Below are 20,215 nucleotides of genomic sequence, written 5' to 3' on the forward strand. Positions count from 1 at the left end.
ATGAAGCCAACTATACAAACGTGGAATTACCTTTCCTTTTAAAAAAACAAATCTGCCTGATTCATTAATCTGTGTCTGAAGCCTTCATCATGAAAAAGGATCATCTAAAAGAACTGGTGCCATAATGCACAAGTTTACTGATGATGAGATACTTTCCAGCACAAGTCCATGGTTGATTTCTGGCAGAATTTTCAGCTGCAGCCCAGAACTGGATGCACTCCCTACACACAACAGATCCTTGCTCTGGAACGTAATGTAACCACCACAGAGATAGCTCTACAAGCAATGCGCTGGGAAAAAATTCTGGGTTAAATACTATAATTATGATCCCCACAATCCTCCACCCTCCAAGAGTTACAGTCAGCAGAAACATGCATAGCAAGCAGGTACAGCCACATGCAGAGCAGTCGTAACAGATTGTCCAATGACAGGCAGCAACGCCGTTTTCTGTGACACTTACCAGGGGAATACCAAGTCGGCCACTGTCAGACCATTCCACTTGGAATGACGGAAGAACCAGTAGTATCCACCACGGTAATTGACAAAGATCATTACCACTAGTGACAGCCTATGGCAGAGAGAGAGACAACGACAGTTAGTATCCACCACGGTAATTGACAAAGATCATTACCACTACCGACATCCTATGACAGAGAGACAATGACAGTTAGTATCCACCATGGTAATTGACAAAGATCATTACCACTAGTGACAGCCTATGACAGAGAGAGAGACAATGACAGTTAGTATCCACCACGGTAATTGACAAAGATCATTACCACTACCGACATCCTATGACAGAGAGACAATGACAGTTAGTATCCACCATGGTAATTGACAAAGATCATTACCACTAGTGACAGCCTATGACAGAGAGAGAGACAATGACAGTTAGTATCCACCACGGTAATTGACAAAGATCATTACCACTACCGACATCCTATGACAGAGAGACAATGACAGTTAGTATCCACCATGGTAATTGACAAAGATCATTACCACTAGTGACAGCCTATGACAGAGAGAGAGACAATGACAGTTAGTATCCACCACGGTAATTGACAAAGATCATTACCACTATCGACATCCTATGACAGAGAGACAATGACAGTTAGTATCCACCATGGTAATTGACAAAGATCATTACCACTAGTGACAGCCTATGACAGAGAGAGAGACAATGACAGTTAGTATCCACCATGGTAATTGACAAAGATCATTACCACTAGTGACAGCCTATGACAGAGAGAGAGACAATGACAGTTAGTATCCACCACGGTAATTGACAAAGATCATTACCACTAGTGACAGCCTATGACAGAGAGAGAGAGACAATGACAGTTAGTATCCACCACGGTAATTGACAAAGATCATTACCACTAGTGACAGCCTATGACAGAGAGAGAGAGACAATGACAGTTAGTATCCACCATGGTAATTGACAAAGATCATTACCACTATTGACAGCCTATGACAGAGAGAGAGACAATGACAGTTCCAATGACAAATGTTTTACTGAAGGTCAAATGGATCAGCTGAAAGCTTTTCACTATGCTCTCACCCAAACAAAACAAAACAAAACAAAAACAAAACAAAGGAATCAATAAATACATGTAATTCAATTTAAATGAAAACTTCATGAAGATTCAATGCAAAAAGTCAGATGTAACATGGAAATCTTCACACACACACACACACACACACACACACACACACACACACACATTGCTACCGCAAGATGTCTTAATTACAAAAGGATCAGATCAATATAGGATATAATGTTCCAGAACCAATTATTCCATTAAACATTTTCAGTGTGCTTTTAAATGATACTAAAGTAGATTCATTTTCAAGACAGTGTGGGATTTCCAATCCACAATTAACTGTTAGAATAACTGATAAATTTGTTTATCTAGCATCTATGATTCACTCACTGCGAGCCAGTGTGTTAAACATGAGTCAGATATTGATAGTCCGTTCATTTTCCTCTCAGAAAAGTATGGGTTGTATCTACTTTCTTGCAGCAGTGTGCATGACAGAATTTTGACAAATGAAACATCACCCTCCACAACCAAAACATGCCTGGCGACAGGCAACAAAAACCAGAATAATGTGTGGTTCAGAAAGAGTCCAAAATACTTTTTCATCATCTTAGCTTAATTGTAGAGCAGGTAGAGTTCTATAGCTGCATGCTGTTGAAATATCCCTGATGGTAATGATAACATCAACAATAATAACAATGATAATAATAACATTAATAATGATAATAATAACAATGATAATAATGATAGTCTTATCCTTATTCTTCTTTTTTGGTGGGCTGCAACTCCCACATTCACTCTTATGGACTAGTCAGCTTTATGTGTATGCCCGTTTTTACCCTGCCATGTAGGCAGCCATACTCCATTTTCTGGGGTGTGCATGCTGGGTATGTTCTTGTTTCTATAACCCACCAGATGGTGACATGGATTACAGCACCCATCCACAATGATCGTAATATCAACAATAATGATGATGATGATTTCTACATCTGGCCACTGCACCCATCGATAATGACAGTAATATCAACAACAATAGCAATGATGATGATGATGATGATGATGATGATGATGATTTTTAAAGAGTGCCCCTACCCCCTGAAGGTGTCCAGTGATCTCAGACGTTCCTTCCTCCTGGTGGTGCCGGCGTCCCCCCCACTGCTGGTTCCCTGATCGTCCGTGGGGTTGATGCTGGTGGGCGGGCCAAAGTCCTGCGACACCCACCACGCTCTTCACTCAAAGGTTAAAGGTCCCGTAACCTATACCCACCATTCTTAACTCCTGTGTCACCCACCACGCTCTTCGCTCAAAGGTTAAAGGTCCCGTAACCTATACCCACCATTCCTAACTCCTGTGTCACCCACCACGCTCTTCACTCAAAGGTTAAAGGTCCCGTAACCTATACCCACCATTCCTATCTTCCGTATTGAGGGCTTGATGTAATAAGATATAATATTTTATTTTCATATAGCGTTATAATACAAGCATAAGCAAGCTCAAAGCGCTTTACAATTCAGTACCTAAAGTGAAACAAGAAAGCATATCAACAGAATCATTAATATTATTAAAAAAACACACAACACAATGCATAAAACTCACAAAGTGACATACTATCAATACTACAACTGTTACACTCCAACACTGACACTAACACCCACGCACAGACACAAACGTGATTAAAGGGCTGTGTAGGCAGGAGGGGCCCAGTCCTCTCTCCGTCACTGTTTCAACATTCCCCAGTCAAGACAGGAACCCATTCACACCTGGCTGGGGTGAGGAAAACCCCAGTGACGTGCCTTTCCCCAAGGGACACAACACCACGCTGACACAGGGAATGGAACCCTGACCAGCGATCAGCGGTCTAACACCTCACCCACTCTACCACGCTGCCTCTGTACGCTATGTGGATAGTGATGATAATGATGATGTTGATGATGATAATGATGATGATGATGATGATGATGATGTTGATGATGATAATAAGGATGATGATGATAATGATGTTGATGATGATAATGATGATGATGATAATGATGTTGATGATGATAATGATGATGATAATGATGATGTTGATGATGATAATAAGGATGATGATGATAATGATGTTGATGATTATGTTGATGATTATGTTGATGATAATAATGATGATGATGTTGATTATGATAATGTTGATGATAATAATGATGTTGATGATGATAATAATGATGTCGATGATGATAATGATGATGATAATAATGATGTTGATCATGATAATATGTTGATGATAATAATAATGATGTTGATGACGATAATAATGATGATGCTGATGATAATGATGTTGATGATGATAATAATGATGTTGATGATAATAATAATAAGAAGAAGAAGAACACGTTTATATAGCACTGTCAGACCTCCCAAAGAACTTTCCAGCAACATGTCAATCAGACACAATGCATGTAAGACCACACACACACACAAACACACACACACACACATTCACACACACACACACCCACACATACACACACACACACACAAACATACACACACACATGTACACACCCACACACACACACAGACACATGCACACACATTACACACACAAACACACACACTCACACATGCACTCACGCACATGCACACACACCTACCCACACATATATGCACGCCCACACAAATATATTGTGGTGGAGTGATGGCCTAGAGGTAACGTGTCCGCCTAAGAAGCAAGAGAATCTGAGCGCACTGGTTCAAATCTTTGTGCAGTCGCCAGTACTTTCTTCCCCCCCCACTAGACCTTGAGTGGTGGTCTGGATGCTAGTCATTCAGATGAGATGATAAACCGAGGTCCCGTGTGCAGCATGCACTTAGTGCACATTAAAGAACCCACGGCAACAAAAACATTGTCCCTGGCAAAATTCTGTAGAAAAATCCACTTTGATAGGAAAACATAAAAACTGCAGGCAGGAAAAAGAAAAAAAAAACAAAGGGGGTGAGGCTCTCAGTGTAGCGACGTGCTCTCCTGGGGAGAGCAGCCTGAATTTCACACAGAGAAATCTGTTGTGACAGAAAAGAGAAATACAATACAAACAGGAAGAAACAAACACACACAGAACGGACGGTTGGGGTTGACACCGTGCGGCCTAGCGGCAATGCACCGGACTAGGAGGCCAATGATCACAGGTTCCAGTCCTCAGTGCTGACACACATAATGTCAAAATACGGACAGAACACTGCAAAGATACTCACAGCCATGACACTTTCAGTGCTCCAGAAGCAGACGATGCGATGAATGACGCCACGCCTGTGGACCAGAAAAGACCATAATTTAAAGAAGTTTCAGTTTCAGTTTCAGTTTCAGCAGGAATCAGAGACTGCAGACAGATCGACACACTACATCTGGTGGAAAAAAAAAAAAAAAAAAAAAAAAAAATTTGGAAATTGCAACACGGTGATGAAGTCTTGAGAAAACCCTAGGATGCTCGCTTTGAATGATACTGACTTTTGCCTTCTGTTAAACTGACTAAAGAAAAAAGAACACAAATACAAGATACAAAAATACTTCATTATCTCTTCAAGAGAAATTGTCAACACACTTGCTGATAAAAAAGTGACAAAAAGAACAGGTTTTCTAATGGCATTTCATCCATAGAACAACACAAAGTTTGATCAGTGAAAACACAACTCATAAATAGATCTTTAAAAACAGTATAAGCTCATGTATATTTCATGCCCAGTTGTTTTTTGGTATAAATATCTTTCTTTTTTTTAATTTTTTTTATTTTTATAGATGACTTGAAGCAAGCACACAATTATTCATTATACCTTAACAGAGAATTGATTACATTACTATCACCTGTCATACCTAAACTGAGATTCAAACTATCACATGTCTCAACTGTACAGAGATTTGAACACACTTTCACCTGTCTTACCTGTACAGAGATTTGAACACACTATCACCTGCCTTACCTGTACAGAGATTTGAACACACTTTCACCTGTCTTACCTGTACAGAGATTTGAACACACTATCACCTGTCTCATCTGTACAGAGATTTGAACACAATATCACCTGTCTTACCTGTACAGAGATTTGAACACACTATCACCTGTCTTACCTGTACAGAGATTTGAACACAATATCACCTGTCTTACCTGTACAGAGATTTGAACACACTTTCACCTGTCTTACCTGTACAGAGATTTGAACACACTATCACCTGTCTTACCTGTACAGAGATTTGAACACACTATCACCTGTCTTACCTGTACAGAGATTTGAACACAATATCACCTGTCTTACCTGTACAGAGATTTGAACACACTATCACCTGTCTTACCTGTACAGAGATTTGAACACACTATCACCTGTCTTACCTGTACAGAGATTTGAACACACTTTCACCTGTCTTACCTGTACAGAGATTTGAACACAATATCACCTGTCTTACCTGTACAGAGATTTGAACACACTATCACCTGTCTTACCTGTACAGAGATTTGAACACACTATCACCTGTCTTACCTGTACAGAGATTTGAACACAATATCACCTGTCTTACCTGTACAGAGATTTGAACACACTATCGCCTGCCTTACCTGTACAGAGATTTGAACACACTATCACCTGCCTTACCTGTACAGAGATTTGAACACACTATCACCTGTCTTACCTGTACAGAGATTTGAACACACTATCACCTGTCTCATCTGTACAGAGATTTGAACACACTATCACCTGTCTTACCTGTACAGAGATTTGAACACACTATCACCTGTCTCATCTGTACAGAGATTTGAACACACTATCACCTGTCTTACCTGTACAGAGATTTGAACACACTATCACCTGTCTTACCTGTACAGAGATTTGAACACACTATCACCTGCCTTACCTGTACAGAGATTTGAACACACTATCACCTGTCTTACCTGTACAGAGATTTGAACACACTTTCACCTGTCTTACCTGTACAGAGATTTGAACACACTATCACCTGTCTTACCTGTACAGAGATTTGAACACACTATCACCTGTCTTACCTGTACAGAGATTTGAACACACTATCACCTGTCTTACCTGTACAGAGATTTGAACACACTATCACCTGTCTTACCTGTACAGAGATTTGAACACCACCCACAGGAAAGCCAGAAGCACCGCCAGAGCCAAGGCAACGTAAATTGCTGTGTGAAGAAAAAAAAGATTTTTTTTTTCAGTGTGCTGAAATGGTATGATGAGGGACATTTTGTTTGTGTGTTAGATTATCTGGAGGAAAAAGAATTTGTGTGTGTGTGTGTGTGTGTGTGTGTGTGTGTGTGTGTGTGTGTGTGTTTGATTGTTCATATCTGCAGTTTGCAGTACTGTCTATGTGTGTATACAGATACATATATACACAGTTTTTTCATGTGCAGAAGCATGTTTCTGTGCATAATTGTACATATATATATTGTTTGATGTGAGGCGCTTGGAGAGACTACAGTGACTGTGGACAGAACTTGTGAGCAGACAGAAGTCTAGAGAGACTATGGACAGAACTTGTGAGCAGACAAAAGTCTGGAGAGACTGTGGACAGAACTTGTGAGCAGACAGAAGTCTGGAGAGACTGTGGACAGAACTTGTGAGCAGACAGAAGTCTATAGAGACTGTGGACAGAACTTGTGAGCAGACAGAAGTCTGGAGAGACTGTGGACAGAACTTGTGAGCAGACAGAAGTCTATAGAGACTGTGGACAGAACTTGTGAGCAGACAGAAGTCTATAGAGACTGTGGACAGAACTTGTGAGCAGACAGAAGTCTATAGAGACTATGGACAGAACTTGTGAGCAGACAGAAGTCTATAGAGACTGTGGACAGAACTTGTGAGCAGACAGAAGTCTATAGAGACTGTGGACAGAACTTGTGAGCAGATAGAAGTCTGGAGAGACTATGGACAGAACTTGTGAGCAGACAGAGGTCTACAGACTATGCACAAGTGAGACAATGGACAGAAAAAGCAAAGCAGACTGTAGGAGGGAACTGTTGTGTGGAGACAGGTGTGAAGGCCAGACTTCAAAGAGCTGAGTGCAGCAATGGGATGAAGCCAAAAAAAGGCAGGTCACTCCAAATGCAAGGTCCAGATACAGAGAACAAGTGGCAGGCGACTGTGGAGTGTCTGAATCTGGGGCGAGATTGGGTCATCATTCACTTCCTGTGTCAGTCACCTAAGGTGACATGGGGTCATCATTCACTTCCTGTGTCAGTCATCTGGGGTGACGTGGGGTCATCATTCACTTCCTGTGTCAGTCATCTAGGGTGACGTGGGGTCATCCTTCACTTCCTGTGTCAGTCATCTGGGGTGACGTGGGGTCATCCTTCACTTCCTGTGTCAGTCATCTGGGGTGACGTGGGGTCATCCTTCACTTCCTGTGTCAGTCACCTGGGGTGACGTGGGGTCATCCTTCACTTCCTGTGTCAGTCACCTGGGGTGACGTGGGGTCATCATTCACTTCCTGTGTCAGTCACCTGGGGTGACGTGGGGTCATCATTCACTTCCTGTGTCAGTCACCTGGGGTGATGTGGGGTCATCATTCACTTCCTGTGTCAGTCAGGCTTCAGACACGTACACACACACACATGTATAATCATCAGAGTGGATTTTTTTTTAATCGGAATATTGCCAGGGACAACCCTTTTGTTGCTGAGAGTTTTTGTTAACGTGTGCAAAGTGCATGCTGCGTATGGGAGCTTAGTTCATCATTTCGTCCAACAGACTAGCCTCCAGACCACCACTCCAAGGTAAGAAAATTCTGCCAAGTGGGATTCAATCCTGTACCCTCAGATTCTCTCCCTTCCTAGGAAGACACATTAAAGTTTGTCAAGTGTGGGATTCAATCCTGTAGCCTCAGATTCTCTCCCTTCCTAGGAAGACACATTAAAGTTTGTCAAGTGTGGGATTCAATCCTGTAGCCTCAGATTCTCTCCCTTCTAGGAAGACACATTAAAGTTTGTCAAGTGTGGGATTCAATCCTGTAGCCTCAGATTCTCTCCCTTCCTAGGAAGACACATTAAAGTTTGTCAAGTGTGGGATTCAATCCTGTACTCTCAGATTCTCTCCCTTCCTAGGAAGACACATTAAAGTTTGTCAAGTGTGGGATTCAATCCTGTACTCTCAGATTCTCTCCCTTCCTAGGCGGACATGACAGCAGGGGCCAGCACTGTGTGTGACACTTACGAATGTTGGCGTCGGGAGGGGAGTTACTCAGGGCCCAGTGACACTCAATGCTGGGGTCAAATGTCTCGGCCATCAGCTGCACGTACACATAGTACTCTCCCCCCTCCAGGAAATGCTGGGTCAGCTGGGCCTCACTGCAGCACACACACACCGGGCAGTGTGTCACACACACACACACATGTATTCATGCACACACACACACACACATGTAGAGTCACACACACATGTATTCATGCACACACACACACACACATGTAGAGTCACACACACATGTATTCATGCACACACACACACACACATGTAGAGTCACACACACATGTATTCATGCACACACACACACACACACATGTAGAGTCACACACACACACACACACACACACACATGTAGAGTCACACACAAATGTATTCATGCACACACACACATGTAGAGTCACACACACATGTATTCATGCACACACTCACGCACACACACACACACATACACACACACACACACATACACACACACACACATGCTGAGTCACACGAACATGCATTCACACACACACACACACACAAACACAGACACATACATACACACACCCACAAACACACACACACACTCACACACGTGTAGGATGGACATCAGTAGGATGGACTGGATGAAACACACACCTGTCTTCATGTCAATACCTGTAGGATGGACTGGATGAAACACACACCTGTCTTCATGTCAATACCTGCAGGATGGACTGGATGAAACACACACCTGTCTTCATGTCAATACCTGTAGGATGGACTGGATGAAACACACACCTGTCTTCATGTCAATACCTGTAGGATGGACTGGATGAAACACACACCTGTCTTCATGTCAATACCTGCAGGATGGACTGGATGAAACACACACCTGTCTTCATGTCAATACCTGCAGGATGGACTGGATGAAACACACACCTGTCTTCATGTCAATACCTGCAGGATGGACTGGATGAAACACACACCTGTCTTCATGTCAATACCTGCAGGATGGACTGGATGAAACACACACCTGTCTTCATGTCAATACCTGTAGGATGGACTGGATGAAACACACACCTGTCTTCATGTCAATACCTGCAGGATGGACTGGATGAAACACACACCTGTCTTCATGTCAATACCTGCAGGATGGACTGGATGAAACACACACCTGTCTTCATGTCAATACCTGTAGGATGGACTGGATGAAACACACACCTGTCTTCATGTCAATACCTGTAGGATGGACTGGATGAAACACACACCTGTCTTCATGTCAATACCTGCAGGATGGACTGGATGAAACACACACCTGTCTTCATGTCAATACCTGTAGGATGGACTGGATGAAACACACACCTGTCTTCATGTCAATACCTGCAGGATGGACTGGATGAAACACACACCTGTCTTCATGTCAATACCTGCAGGATGGACTGGATGAAACACACACCTGTCTTCATGTCAATACCTGCAGGATGGACTGGATGAAACACACACCTGTCTTCATGTCAATACCTGTAGGATGGACTGGATGAAACACACACCTGTCTTCATGTCAATACCTGCAGGATGGACTGGTCTGCTGAACTGTGCTGTTCTGCGCCAAGGTTCGAACCTCCACCCTGAAAGGCCAGCGTGTGTCCACCAGCACTGTGCACTTTGTGGTCACCATGGCAACAGGCAGGAGGTCACACTGACACCAAAGTAACAGAAGCCTTCAAGAACAATTCTGGACAAAATGCTGTTGACAGTACGTCACACATCCAGTCTTTAGGGGCGTTACTTATCACATATCAAACATCAGATCAGAGAATCAAAATGCTGTTCACCGTACGTCACACATCCAGTCTTTAGGGGCATTACTTATCACATATCAAACATATCAGATCAGAGAATCAAAATGCTGTTCACAGTACGTCACACATCCAGTCTTTAGGGGCGTTACTTATCACATATCAAACATATCAGATCAGAGAATCAAAATGCTGTTCACAGTACGTCACACATCCAGTCTTTAGGGGCGTTACTTATCACATATCAAACCTATCAGATCAGAGAATCAAAATGCTGTTCACCGTACGTCACACATCCAGTCTTTAGGGGCGTTACTTATCACATATCAAACCTATCAGATCAGAGAATCAAAATGCTGTTCACAGTACGTCACACATCCAGTCTTTAGGGGCGTTACTTATCACATATCAAACCTATCAGATCAGAGAATCAAAATGCTGTTCACCGTACGTCACACATCCAGTCTTTAGGGGCGTTACTTATCACATATCAAACCTATCAGATCAGAGAATCAAAATGCTGTTCACAGTACGTCACACATCCAGTCTTTAGGGGCGTTACTTATCACATATCAAACATCAGATCAGAGAATCAAAATGCTGTTCACCGTACGTCACACATCCAGTCTTTAGGGGCGTTACTTATCACATATCAAACCTATCAGATCAGAGAATCAAAATGCTGTTCACAGTACGTCACACATCCAGTCTTTAGGGGCGTTACTTATCACATATCAAACCTATCAGATCAGAGAATCAAAATGCTATTCACCGTACGTCACACATCCAGTCTTTAGGGGCGTTACTTATCACATATCAAACCTATCAGATCAGAGAATCAAAATGCTGTTCACAGTACGTCACACATCCAGTCTTTAGGGGCGTTACTTATCACATATCAAACATCAGATCAGAGAATCAAAATGCTGTTCACAGTACGTCACACATCCAGTCTTTAGGGGCGTTACTTATCACATATCAAACCTATCAGATCAGAGAATCAAAATGCTGTTCACAGTACGTCACACATCCAGTCTTTAGGGGCGTTACTTATCACATATCAAACCTATCAGATCAGAGAATCAAAATGCTGTTCACAGTACATCACACATCCAGTCTTTAGGGGCGTTACTTATCACATATCAAACATCAGATCAGAGAATCAAACAGTGTGTGTCAACTCCTGCGTTTCCTTTTGTACCCCTGCTCCTTTTGCCTTACTTCAGCGATCATGATGATCATAATGTCATAATTATCATTCCTTCTTCTGAAGGAAACAAAAGCTCAGTGGTTAAAGTGCTGGACTTTGCATGAGAGGGTGCTGGGTTTGAATCCTGGTTGCGGCACCTGGTGGCCAAGTAAGGGTGGAGATTTTTCCCATCTCCCAGGTCAGTCGATGTGCACACCTACTACTGCCTGAACCCCCTTCATGTGTATATGCATGCAGAAGATCAAATGCGCATGTTAAAGATCCTGAAATCCATGCCAGTGTTTGGTGGGTTGCGAAAATAATAAGCAAGTACACCCCTGAAAAATGAGTATGGCTGCCTAATTGGGAGGGTTAAATGGTCACACACATAAAAAAGACCACTTGTATATTTGTACATATCTATACATCCATTTATACATATACCAGTGGATGTGGGAAGTGCAGCTCAATAACTCAGCAGAAGAAATTCATTCTTTTCATTTTGTCTACATCACTACCTGAAGGCTGTGGCACAGTCAGACACTGCAGTAACATCACTACCTGAAGGCTGTGGCACAGTCAGACACTGCAGTAACATCACTACCTGAAGGCTGTGGCACAGTCAGACACTGCAGTAACATCACTACCTGAAGGCTGTGGCACAGTCAGACACTGCAGTAACATCACTACCTAAAGGCTGTGACACAGTCACTGCAGTAACATCACTACCTGAAGGCTGTGACAGTCAGACACTGCAGTAACATCACTACCTAAAGGCTGTGGCACAGTCACTGCAGTAACATCACTACCTGAAGGCTGTGGCACAGTCACTGCAGTAACATCACTACCTGAAGGCTGTGACAGTCAGACACTGCAGTAACATCACTACCTGAAGGCTGTGGCACAGTCACTGCAGTAACATCACTACCTGAAGGCTGTGGCACAGTCAGACACTGCAGTAACATCACTACCTGAAGGCTGTGGCAGTCAGACACTGCAGTAACATCACTACCTGAAGGCTGTGACAGTCAGACACTGCAGTAACATCACTACCTGAAGGCTGTGGCACAGTCAGACACTGCAGTAACATCACTACCTGAAGGCTGTAACACAGTCAGACACTGCAGTAACATCACTACCTGAAGGCTGTGGCACAGTCACTGCAGTAACATCACTACCTGAAGGCTGTGGCACAGTCAGACACTGCAGTAACATCACTACCTGAAGGCTGTGGCACAGTCAGACACTGCAGTAACATCACTACCTGAAGGCTGTGGCACAGTCAGTCACTGCAGTAACGACCCAGAGTTCACCAGACATCACTACCTAAAGGCTGTGGCACAGTCAGACACTGCAGTAACATCACTACCTGAAGGCTGTGGCAGTCAGACACTGCAGTAACGACCCAGAGTTCACCAGACATCACTACCTAAAGGCTGTGGCACAGTCAGACACTGCAGTAACATCACTACCTGAAGGCTGTGGCACAGTCAGTCACTGCAGTAACGACCCAGAGTTCACCAGACATCACTACCTGAAGGCTGTGGCAGTCAGACACTGCAGTAACGACCCAGAGTTCACCAGACATCACTACCTGAAGGCTGTGGCACAGTCAGACACTGCAGTAACATCACTACCTGAAGGCTGTGGCACAGTCAGTCACTGCAGTAACGACCCAGAGTTCACCAGACATCACTACCTGAAGGCTGTGGCAGTCAGACACTGCAGTAACGACCCAGAGTTCACCAGACATCACTACCTGAAGGCTGTGGCAGTCAGACACTGCAGTAACGACCCAGAGTTCACCAGACATCACTACCTGAAGGCTGTGGCAGTCAGACACTGCAGTAACGACCCAGAGTTCACCAGACATCACTACCTGAAGGCTGTGGCAGTCAGACACTGCAGTAACGACCCAGAGTTCACCAGACATCACTACCTAAAGGCTGTGGCAGTCAGACACTGCAGTAACGACCCAGAGTTCACCAGACATCACTACCTAAAGGCTGTGGCAGTCAGACACTGCAGTAACGACCCAGAGTTCACCAGACATCAAACTTCAAGGCACTCTGGCTGTGGTGTAGTGTCCTAAGGAAAGTGACTTCACTCTGTTGCTCACTCCAAACAGGTGTGAATGGGGACCTGACTGGCTGGGGAAGGTTATAACGGCTATGGAGAGGGCCCAGCCTATCCATCCTCAGCCCTGGACACAGTGATATGCATTCACTGACACTAGGATCATCAAATTAGCTGGAACCCTTTAACCTTTTTAGCTGTAAGTGAAAGACTTAACCCCTAGGCTGCCTGCATGACGAGATAACTCGTCATGGCAAGCATGTATGCTTCGCTGCCTGCATGACGAGATAACTCGTCATCGAAATATTCTGACTTTTCCCTGCTTTGCATTCAGTTCGTTGACAAAAATGCTGGTAGCTTTAGCTTGGGGAATCTTTCTGGATTCTATTCATAGCTAGAAACACCATCTGCGTCATAAGGCAGTCCTTTATTTGAACGTTTTGATTGGGTTACTGGCCGCAGTCTTTGCCTGGCTCCTCTCCTCGCTCGCTCAACAAAATGTCGGACTGACTCCATGCTCAAGACATGTGCTCGTGGCGAACTAAATCAACCAAGATTACTTTCTTTAGCTAATGCTCAGAAAGAATTGGAGCATAAATTCGAAGGAGAAGACAGTGGTGAACATTTATAGGACGATTTGATAGAAAATAAAGGGAGCAATCAAGAGAGTGGCCAAGATACAACTATCAGTGAGTGATGCAGGCTGTTCAACTCTAGCAGACGAATTTTTAGCAGGGCACCGTATGAGCTATTTTCTTGGCACTCAGCCAACGCGGTCTGATGAAGTGACCGTGTGAGAGGGGTGAAGAGGAGGGGGGTGGAGACTGAGGGGGCGTGGCCTCACATCCATATTATCACTTGCAGAAGTCACAATGCATCTATTTCTTTTTCAGTTTTTTTATATTGTGGTTGTTCTAGTATGATTTTGTGTGTGCAGATATCCATTTGTCCAGAAAATGATATTTTTGTGCAAATTACCAGACTAATGTTTGTAATGAACAAGTTGAAAATGTGACAAAAAACAAAACACTGATTTCAAAACAACAGCATGTCACTTAAAATGCATAAAATGGGAAAACATCATGTGTTTTGTATTCTTTATTCATTTACCTTTCAGAAAATATATACTTTTATGGGTCTTTCTCCAATAACAAAGAGCACAGAATTTTTTGAAAATTTATACCCGTTTTTTGTGAAAAAACCCTGGCAAATAGATTTCACTTAAATCTTATTTTCCTGGCAGCGAAAGGGTTAAAATCAAGTGGAGAGGAATAATTACAGAACAAACTTCCCACAATGTTCCTGATAGCCTCCCTTTCAGGTCTGGGTGTAGAGAGTGAGATTGATGACTGATAGTTAACTATCATCACCATGTACCTGATAACACTGTGATAACTGATGGTTAACTATCATCACCATGTACCTGGTAACACACTGATAATTGATGGTTAACTATCATCACCATGTACCTGATAACACTGTGATAACTGATAGTTAACTATCATCACCATGTACCTGGTAACACTGTGATAACTGATGGTTAACTATCATCACCATATACCTGATAACACTGTGATAACTGATAGTTAACTATCATCACCATGTACCTGGTAACACTGTGATAACTGATGGTTAACTATCATCACCATGTACCTGATAACACTGTGATAACTGATAGTTAACTATCATCACCATGTACCTGATAACACTGTGATAACTGATGGTTAACTATCATCACCATGTACCTGGTAACACTGTGATAACTGATGGTTAACTATCATCACCATGTACCTGATAACACACTGATGACTGGTGGTTAACTATCATCACCATGTACCTGATAACACTGTGATAACTGATGGTTAACTATCATCACCATGTACCTGATAACACTGTGATAACTGATGGTTAACTATCATCACCATGTACCTGATAACACTGTGATAACTGATGGTTAACTATCATCACCATGTACCTGATAACACTCTGATGACTGGTGGTTAACTATCATCACCATGTACCTGATAACACTCTGATAACTGATGGTTAACTATCATCACCATGTACCTGATAACACATTGATAACTGATGGTTAACTATCATCACCATGTACCTGATAACACATTGATAACTGATGGTTAACTATCATCACCATGTACCTGATAACACTCTGATAACTGATGGTTAACTATCATCACCATGTACCTGGTAACACTCTGATAACTGATTGTTAACTATCATCACCATGTACCTGATAACACTGATAACTGATGGTTAACTATCATCACCATGTACCTGATAACACTCTGACGTCTGGGTGTAGAGAGTTACACTGACATCTGACGACTGATTGTAATCAACGGTCAGGCGTGCCGTGTCCATCCCTAGTTGCGGGACACTGTCAGAGTCGCACAGCGGAGGGATGATGGGAACCATTGCTTCTGCCTGGATCATCGTCACCAGAACCATCACCACACCTGCACTCCACAGAGAATACCTCCCAAAAGTTGTACACGCACACACATGACACTCTGAATGTTTATTTATTTATCACTGAGCCCTGAACATCTCCACAGAGGGTAACATTAGCATTCCTCTGATTGTTATGAACAATATATTCATTGAAGTCCACAATTCTGGGTACAATAGAAATAACCTATTATGAATAATGTATTTACTGAAGGCCACAATTTTGGATTTCATGAAAAATAAACTATCATGAACAATATATTCATCAGAGACCACAATTTAGCATTACATTAGAAATTATTATTTTGAACAATAAGTTTACTGAAGGCTACAATTTTGGGTTACATTACAGTAAACTTTTATGATAAAATATATTCACTAAGGCTTCTGTTTCAGGTGACATATTCAAAATGGACTATCATGAACAAAATATTAACTGGAGGCCTGCATTCAGTTTGCTAGGTGTAAGGAAAATGACTCATTGAATTTTCTTTTGTAAAGAAAAAAAACACACACCAAAAAAACCCCATTAACAACAAACTAAAAAGAAGGAGACTTACACTGTTCAACATACATACCTAACTGTATGGACACAATCATGACAGGATTGATTCCAATTGGAGCACAAGAAACCAACAGCAGTCACTACAATTTCCAGTCCAGAAAATGGAATATGGCTGCCTAATGGCAGGGACTTGAAAGACAAAACAGGACAACACAAGCAGAGTCACTGAAAGGAGCAGTCCATGACCACAGACCGCGGGACTTCAGTGTGACTCTACAGGCCAGTTAGGACAGTCTGTGTGTGGACACTGTGTGTCCTAATGTCTTATCTCAGACTGTAACCTGGATTTCCCTATATAGCACACACACACACACACACACACACACACACACACACACACACACACACACACACTCTCTCTCTCTCTCTCTCTCTCTCACTCACTCACACACAGAGTTTCTCTTTTTTCATACAGAAACACACATGTATGCAAAAGCTGCTGTTGTATGTTGATGTTATATTAATGGAATGAGTACTGGTAAACTGACACAGAACGACAGACAGAGAGAAAGAGAAAGAGAGATAAGAAAAAGAAGAAAGACAAAGATCAAATGAACTGAAAACATGCTTTTCTATTACCATGGTTGAATGAATAACAACGGCACAGCATTAAACAACAAAGAAGTGGTAATGGAAAAGAGTATGGGTGACCAAGTAATGATGCTGACGCATTTCACAATCAACAGAAGTGCGATCACAGAAAATGCTTTTGTTACACTTGATTTACTGTGTCTGATAACAAGTTATCTTTTTCTCCCCTCTATCTCTATCTCTTTGTATCTATCTCACTCACTCTGTGCATACGTCATGCTTACACAAGGGTGTACACCACATGTTTGATATTATCATACAGTTTCAGTGTATTGCTTTTAGGTCTTTGAGACTTTTAGCAGAAAGTATCTAATGTGAAGGACAGTGCTTTCATTGAAGGGGGAGTGGCATTTATCATCTGGCTGCTTTCCATGAGTAACCTTTGCATTGAAAACAGTATTTCATACAATAATTATCAATTTAACTTTTAAAACAATTTATTGTATGTTTGTGTTATTGCTACATTTTGCAGTTAGATTTTTTCTGGAATGATAGAAAGCGTTGTTGTTTTTCTAAATACAAATAAACTGGGCGTCTTACCTAGTGGTAAGATTACATGAGTACCACATCCTTTACATATATTTGTATGTTAGTGAACAATTATATAAAAATAACAGCTCTGCAGTATACTATTATATAAAGTTCCTGTTGGATATTTATAGGAATCAGGCAAAATGTTGTGAAGCTAGAAAAGCATAACTGATTCATGACATATGTGTGTGTGTGTGTGTGTGTGTGTGTGTGTGTGTGTGCGTGTGTGTGTTAGTGTGTGTGTGTGTGTGTGTGTGTGTGTGAGAGAGAAAGAGAGTGAGCATTTGTGTTTGTTTGTTTGTTTGTTTATGTGTATGTATGTGTGTGTGTGTGTGTAAGTGTGTGTGTTAGTGTGTGTTAGTGTGTGTGTTAGTATGTGTGTGTGTGTGTGTGTGTGTGTGTGTGTGTGTGTGTGTGTGTTCCAATGATATGTTGTTCCTTTAAATGAAGACAATAAACATTATTTGATAATACAGGGATGCACAGAGAAAGCAAAGTATGGACTGGACTGTGTATGGACATTGTAATCAACATTGCATAAATGATTTTTTTAAAATCAACAAATCAAAAAAAAGAGAAAAAAAAATTCAAATATAAAATATTATTAAGGTCACACTTCTGAAATACTCCATCTGGACTGTGCAATTAACTTGAATTCTGTAATTTTTAATTAAAAAATGTAACTGGTTTGACATTAAGTCCTTCATATTTTCATGAAAATTTATTAACTTTGCAAGAATTTGGAAGCATAATGATTGTCCCAGAACACTGAAATGAAATGCCAATTGATACTATTTGTTTACCATGGACGCCATAAAGATTTTCATTGCATTTTGTCTTGAAACCATTCAGTCTTGAGAGACATTCATTAATATTTTGAGTGAGTGTCACACTGTATGGTAAAATACTTTTTTTCCCCCTCACCACAGCTAATGCCTGTGTGGTTATGTGGTAGTTTTTCCTACTGTTCTTTTCTATGCTATCCTGTCTCTAATCTTTAGATAATGATACCAAAATTATGTCATCATACACATCATTTACAAGTGCTTATTCTGTTATCATCTTCCTTGCTAACAACAATCAACAGGTCTTCTTAGTTTTATGGGGAAAAAAACAAACAAAAAAAACTGAGATAAACCAGGGCAAATTGTACCAAACTACTGTTTGTAACAGGTTAAGTTTCCGTGTTGCGTGATCAAATTCTTGTCACTGGAAAACTCAAAAGCTGTCGCCAGTTGAGTGCTGTGCAAAGTGAAACAAGACACCGGACATAACAGAACTCAACAGAAACCCCATTCCGAAGATGTACACCCAAACGGAAGAAAAACAAAACGCTTTCAAATGAATTTACCATCCAGGTATTAGAACTATGATATGATCAAATCACGTGTCATTTGGTTCCAACGATAAGTAAAAATGCAGACTTTACCTGCTACAAACAAAACTGGAGGCGGACTCTTCGTTCTCTCGGTAGAAGCCATCTTGTGCGCTTGGTCAGGCGGTGGTCATGTGATTATTTGCATTCGACCTTTCACCCCATTGACGAAAACAGTTCTCAGGTGAAAGAGCAGTGAACAGGACTTGCAACATGTCAGGAACAGAAGTACCGGTTGAAAAGTGCCTGGAGAACTATGAATACATCTTCCAGAAGAACATTTTAAAGTAAGTTGACGACTGCAGACTTGCAGCGGTAATGCCATTATTCTCCTGGTCTGTTGCTGTCTGACACTGACTGACTCTGAAGGCCATGGACTTTGGCTTTCAACCTCTCTCGTCGTTTCGACAGTTTCTGTTCGCCAAACTTTATTCATGCATGTAAGATCCAGGCCTTTTAAACTCTCCTTCTTAGGGTGCGACCTCCTGTATACATGTGTCGGCTGCTGCAACAGCAAGCATGTTAAAGAGTTGTGCAGTGACTTGAGGTGATTTACACTGAACATCCCAACACTGACCACTGAGAGAGGTGTCCCAAGTGGGCGATGCATGCACACGCTCTAAAATAATCATAATATTATTACATATAGCACTTTGAAACATCAGAAAGTGCTGCACAGGAACACGTCAGACAAAGCCATAAAAGGACACGCACATTCTGCACACAATCTCTCTCTCTCTCTCTCTCACACACACACACAAGAACATGTGCATGCACACACATACGCATGGAAGGAACTACACAATAAAAAAAGGCATTATATGCATTGTTCAAATTCTTGCCCAACCACAGTGAACCCCCTCTTCTGCCCACTCCCCCTCCACCGCA

At 41.9% G+C, this 20,215-nt stretch overlaps 2 protein-coding genes across 4 annotated transcripts in view; one reads left to right on the forward strand and one right to left on the reverse strand.

Moving 5' to 3' along the window:
• The window catches only part of LOC143293079 (heparan-alpha-glucosaminide N-acetyltransferase-like), a 43,221-nt gene extending 23,767 nt beyond the window's left edge, over nt 1-19,454 (reverse strand). The window contains exons 1-8 of one of the 2 annotated variants that reach the window (XM_076603962.1): nt 19,382-19,454; nt 16,092-16,273; nt 10,301-10,431; nt 8,736-8,869; nt 6,640-6,709; nt 4,770-4,824; nt 2,634-2,749; nt 461-568 (exon numbers count right to left, since the gene is read on the reverse strand). In XM_076603962.1, the coding sequence (XP_076460077.1) occupies nt 461-568; nt 2,634-2,749; nt 4,770-4,824; nt 6,640-6,709; nt 8,736-8,869; nt 10,301-10,431; nt 16,092-16,273; nt 19,382-19,433 (848 nt within the window). In that variant the 5' untranslated portion in view covers nt 19,434-19,454. The remainder of the gene's footprint in view (nt 1-460; nt 569-2,633; nt 2,750-4,769; nt 4,825-6,639; nt 6,710-8,735; nt 8,870-10,300; nt 10,432-16,091; nt 16,274-19,381) is intronic. The other variant, XM_076603963.1, reaches the window with a different exon arrangement.
• A 25-nt stretch (nt 19,455-19,479) lies between these two features.
• The window catches only part of LOC143293080 (peroxisomal 2,4-dienoyl-CoA reductase [(3E)-enoyl-CoA-producing]-like), a 50,033-nt gene continuing 49,297 nt past the window's right edge, over nt 19,480-20,215 (forward strand). For both annotated transcript variants that reach the window (XM_076603966.1, XM_076603965.1), the window contains exon 1: nt 19,480-19,614. In XM_076603966.1, coding sequence (XP_076460081.1) covers nt 19,541-19,614 — 74 coding nt within the window. In that variant the 5' untranslated portion in view covers nt 19,480-19,540. The remainder of the gene's footprint in view (nt 19,615-20,215) is intronic.

The sequence above is a fragment of the Babylonia areolata genome, chromosome 18, assembly GCF_041734735.1.
Source record: "Babylonia areolata isolate BAREFJ2019XMU chromosome 18, ASM4173473v1, whole genome shotgun sequence".
Taxonomy (NCBI): domain Eukaryota; kingdom Metazoa; phylum Mollusca; class Gastropoda; order Neogastropoda; family Buccinidae; genus Babylonia; species Babylonia areolata.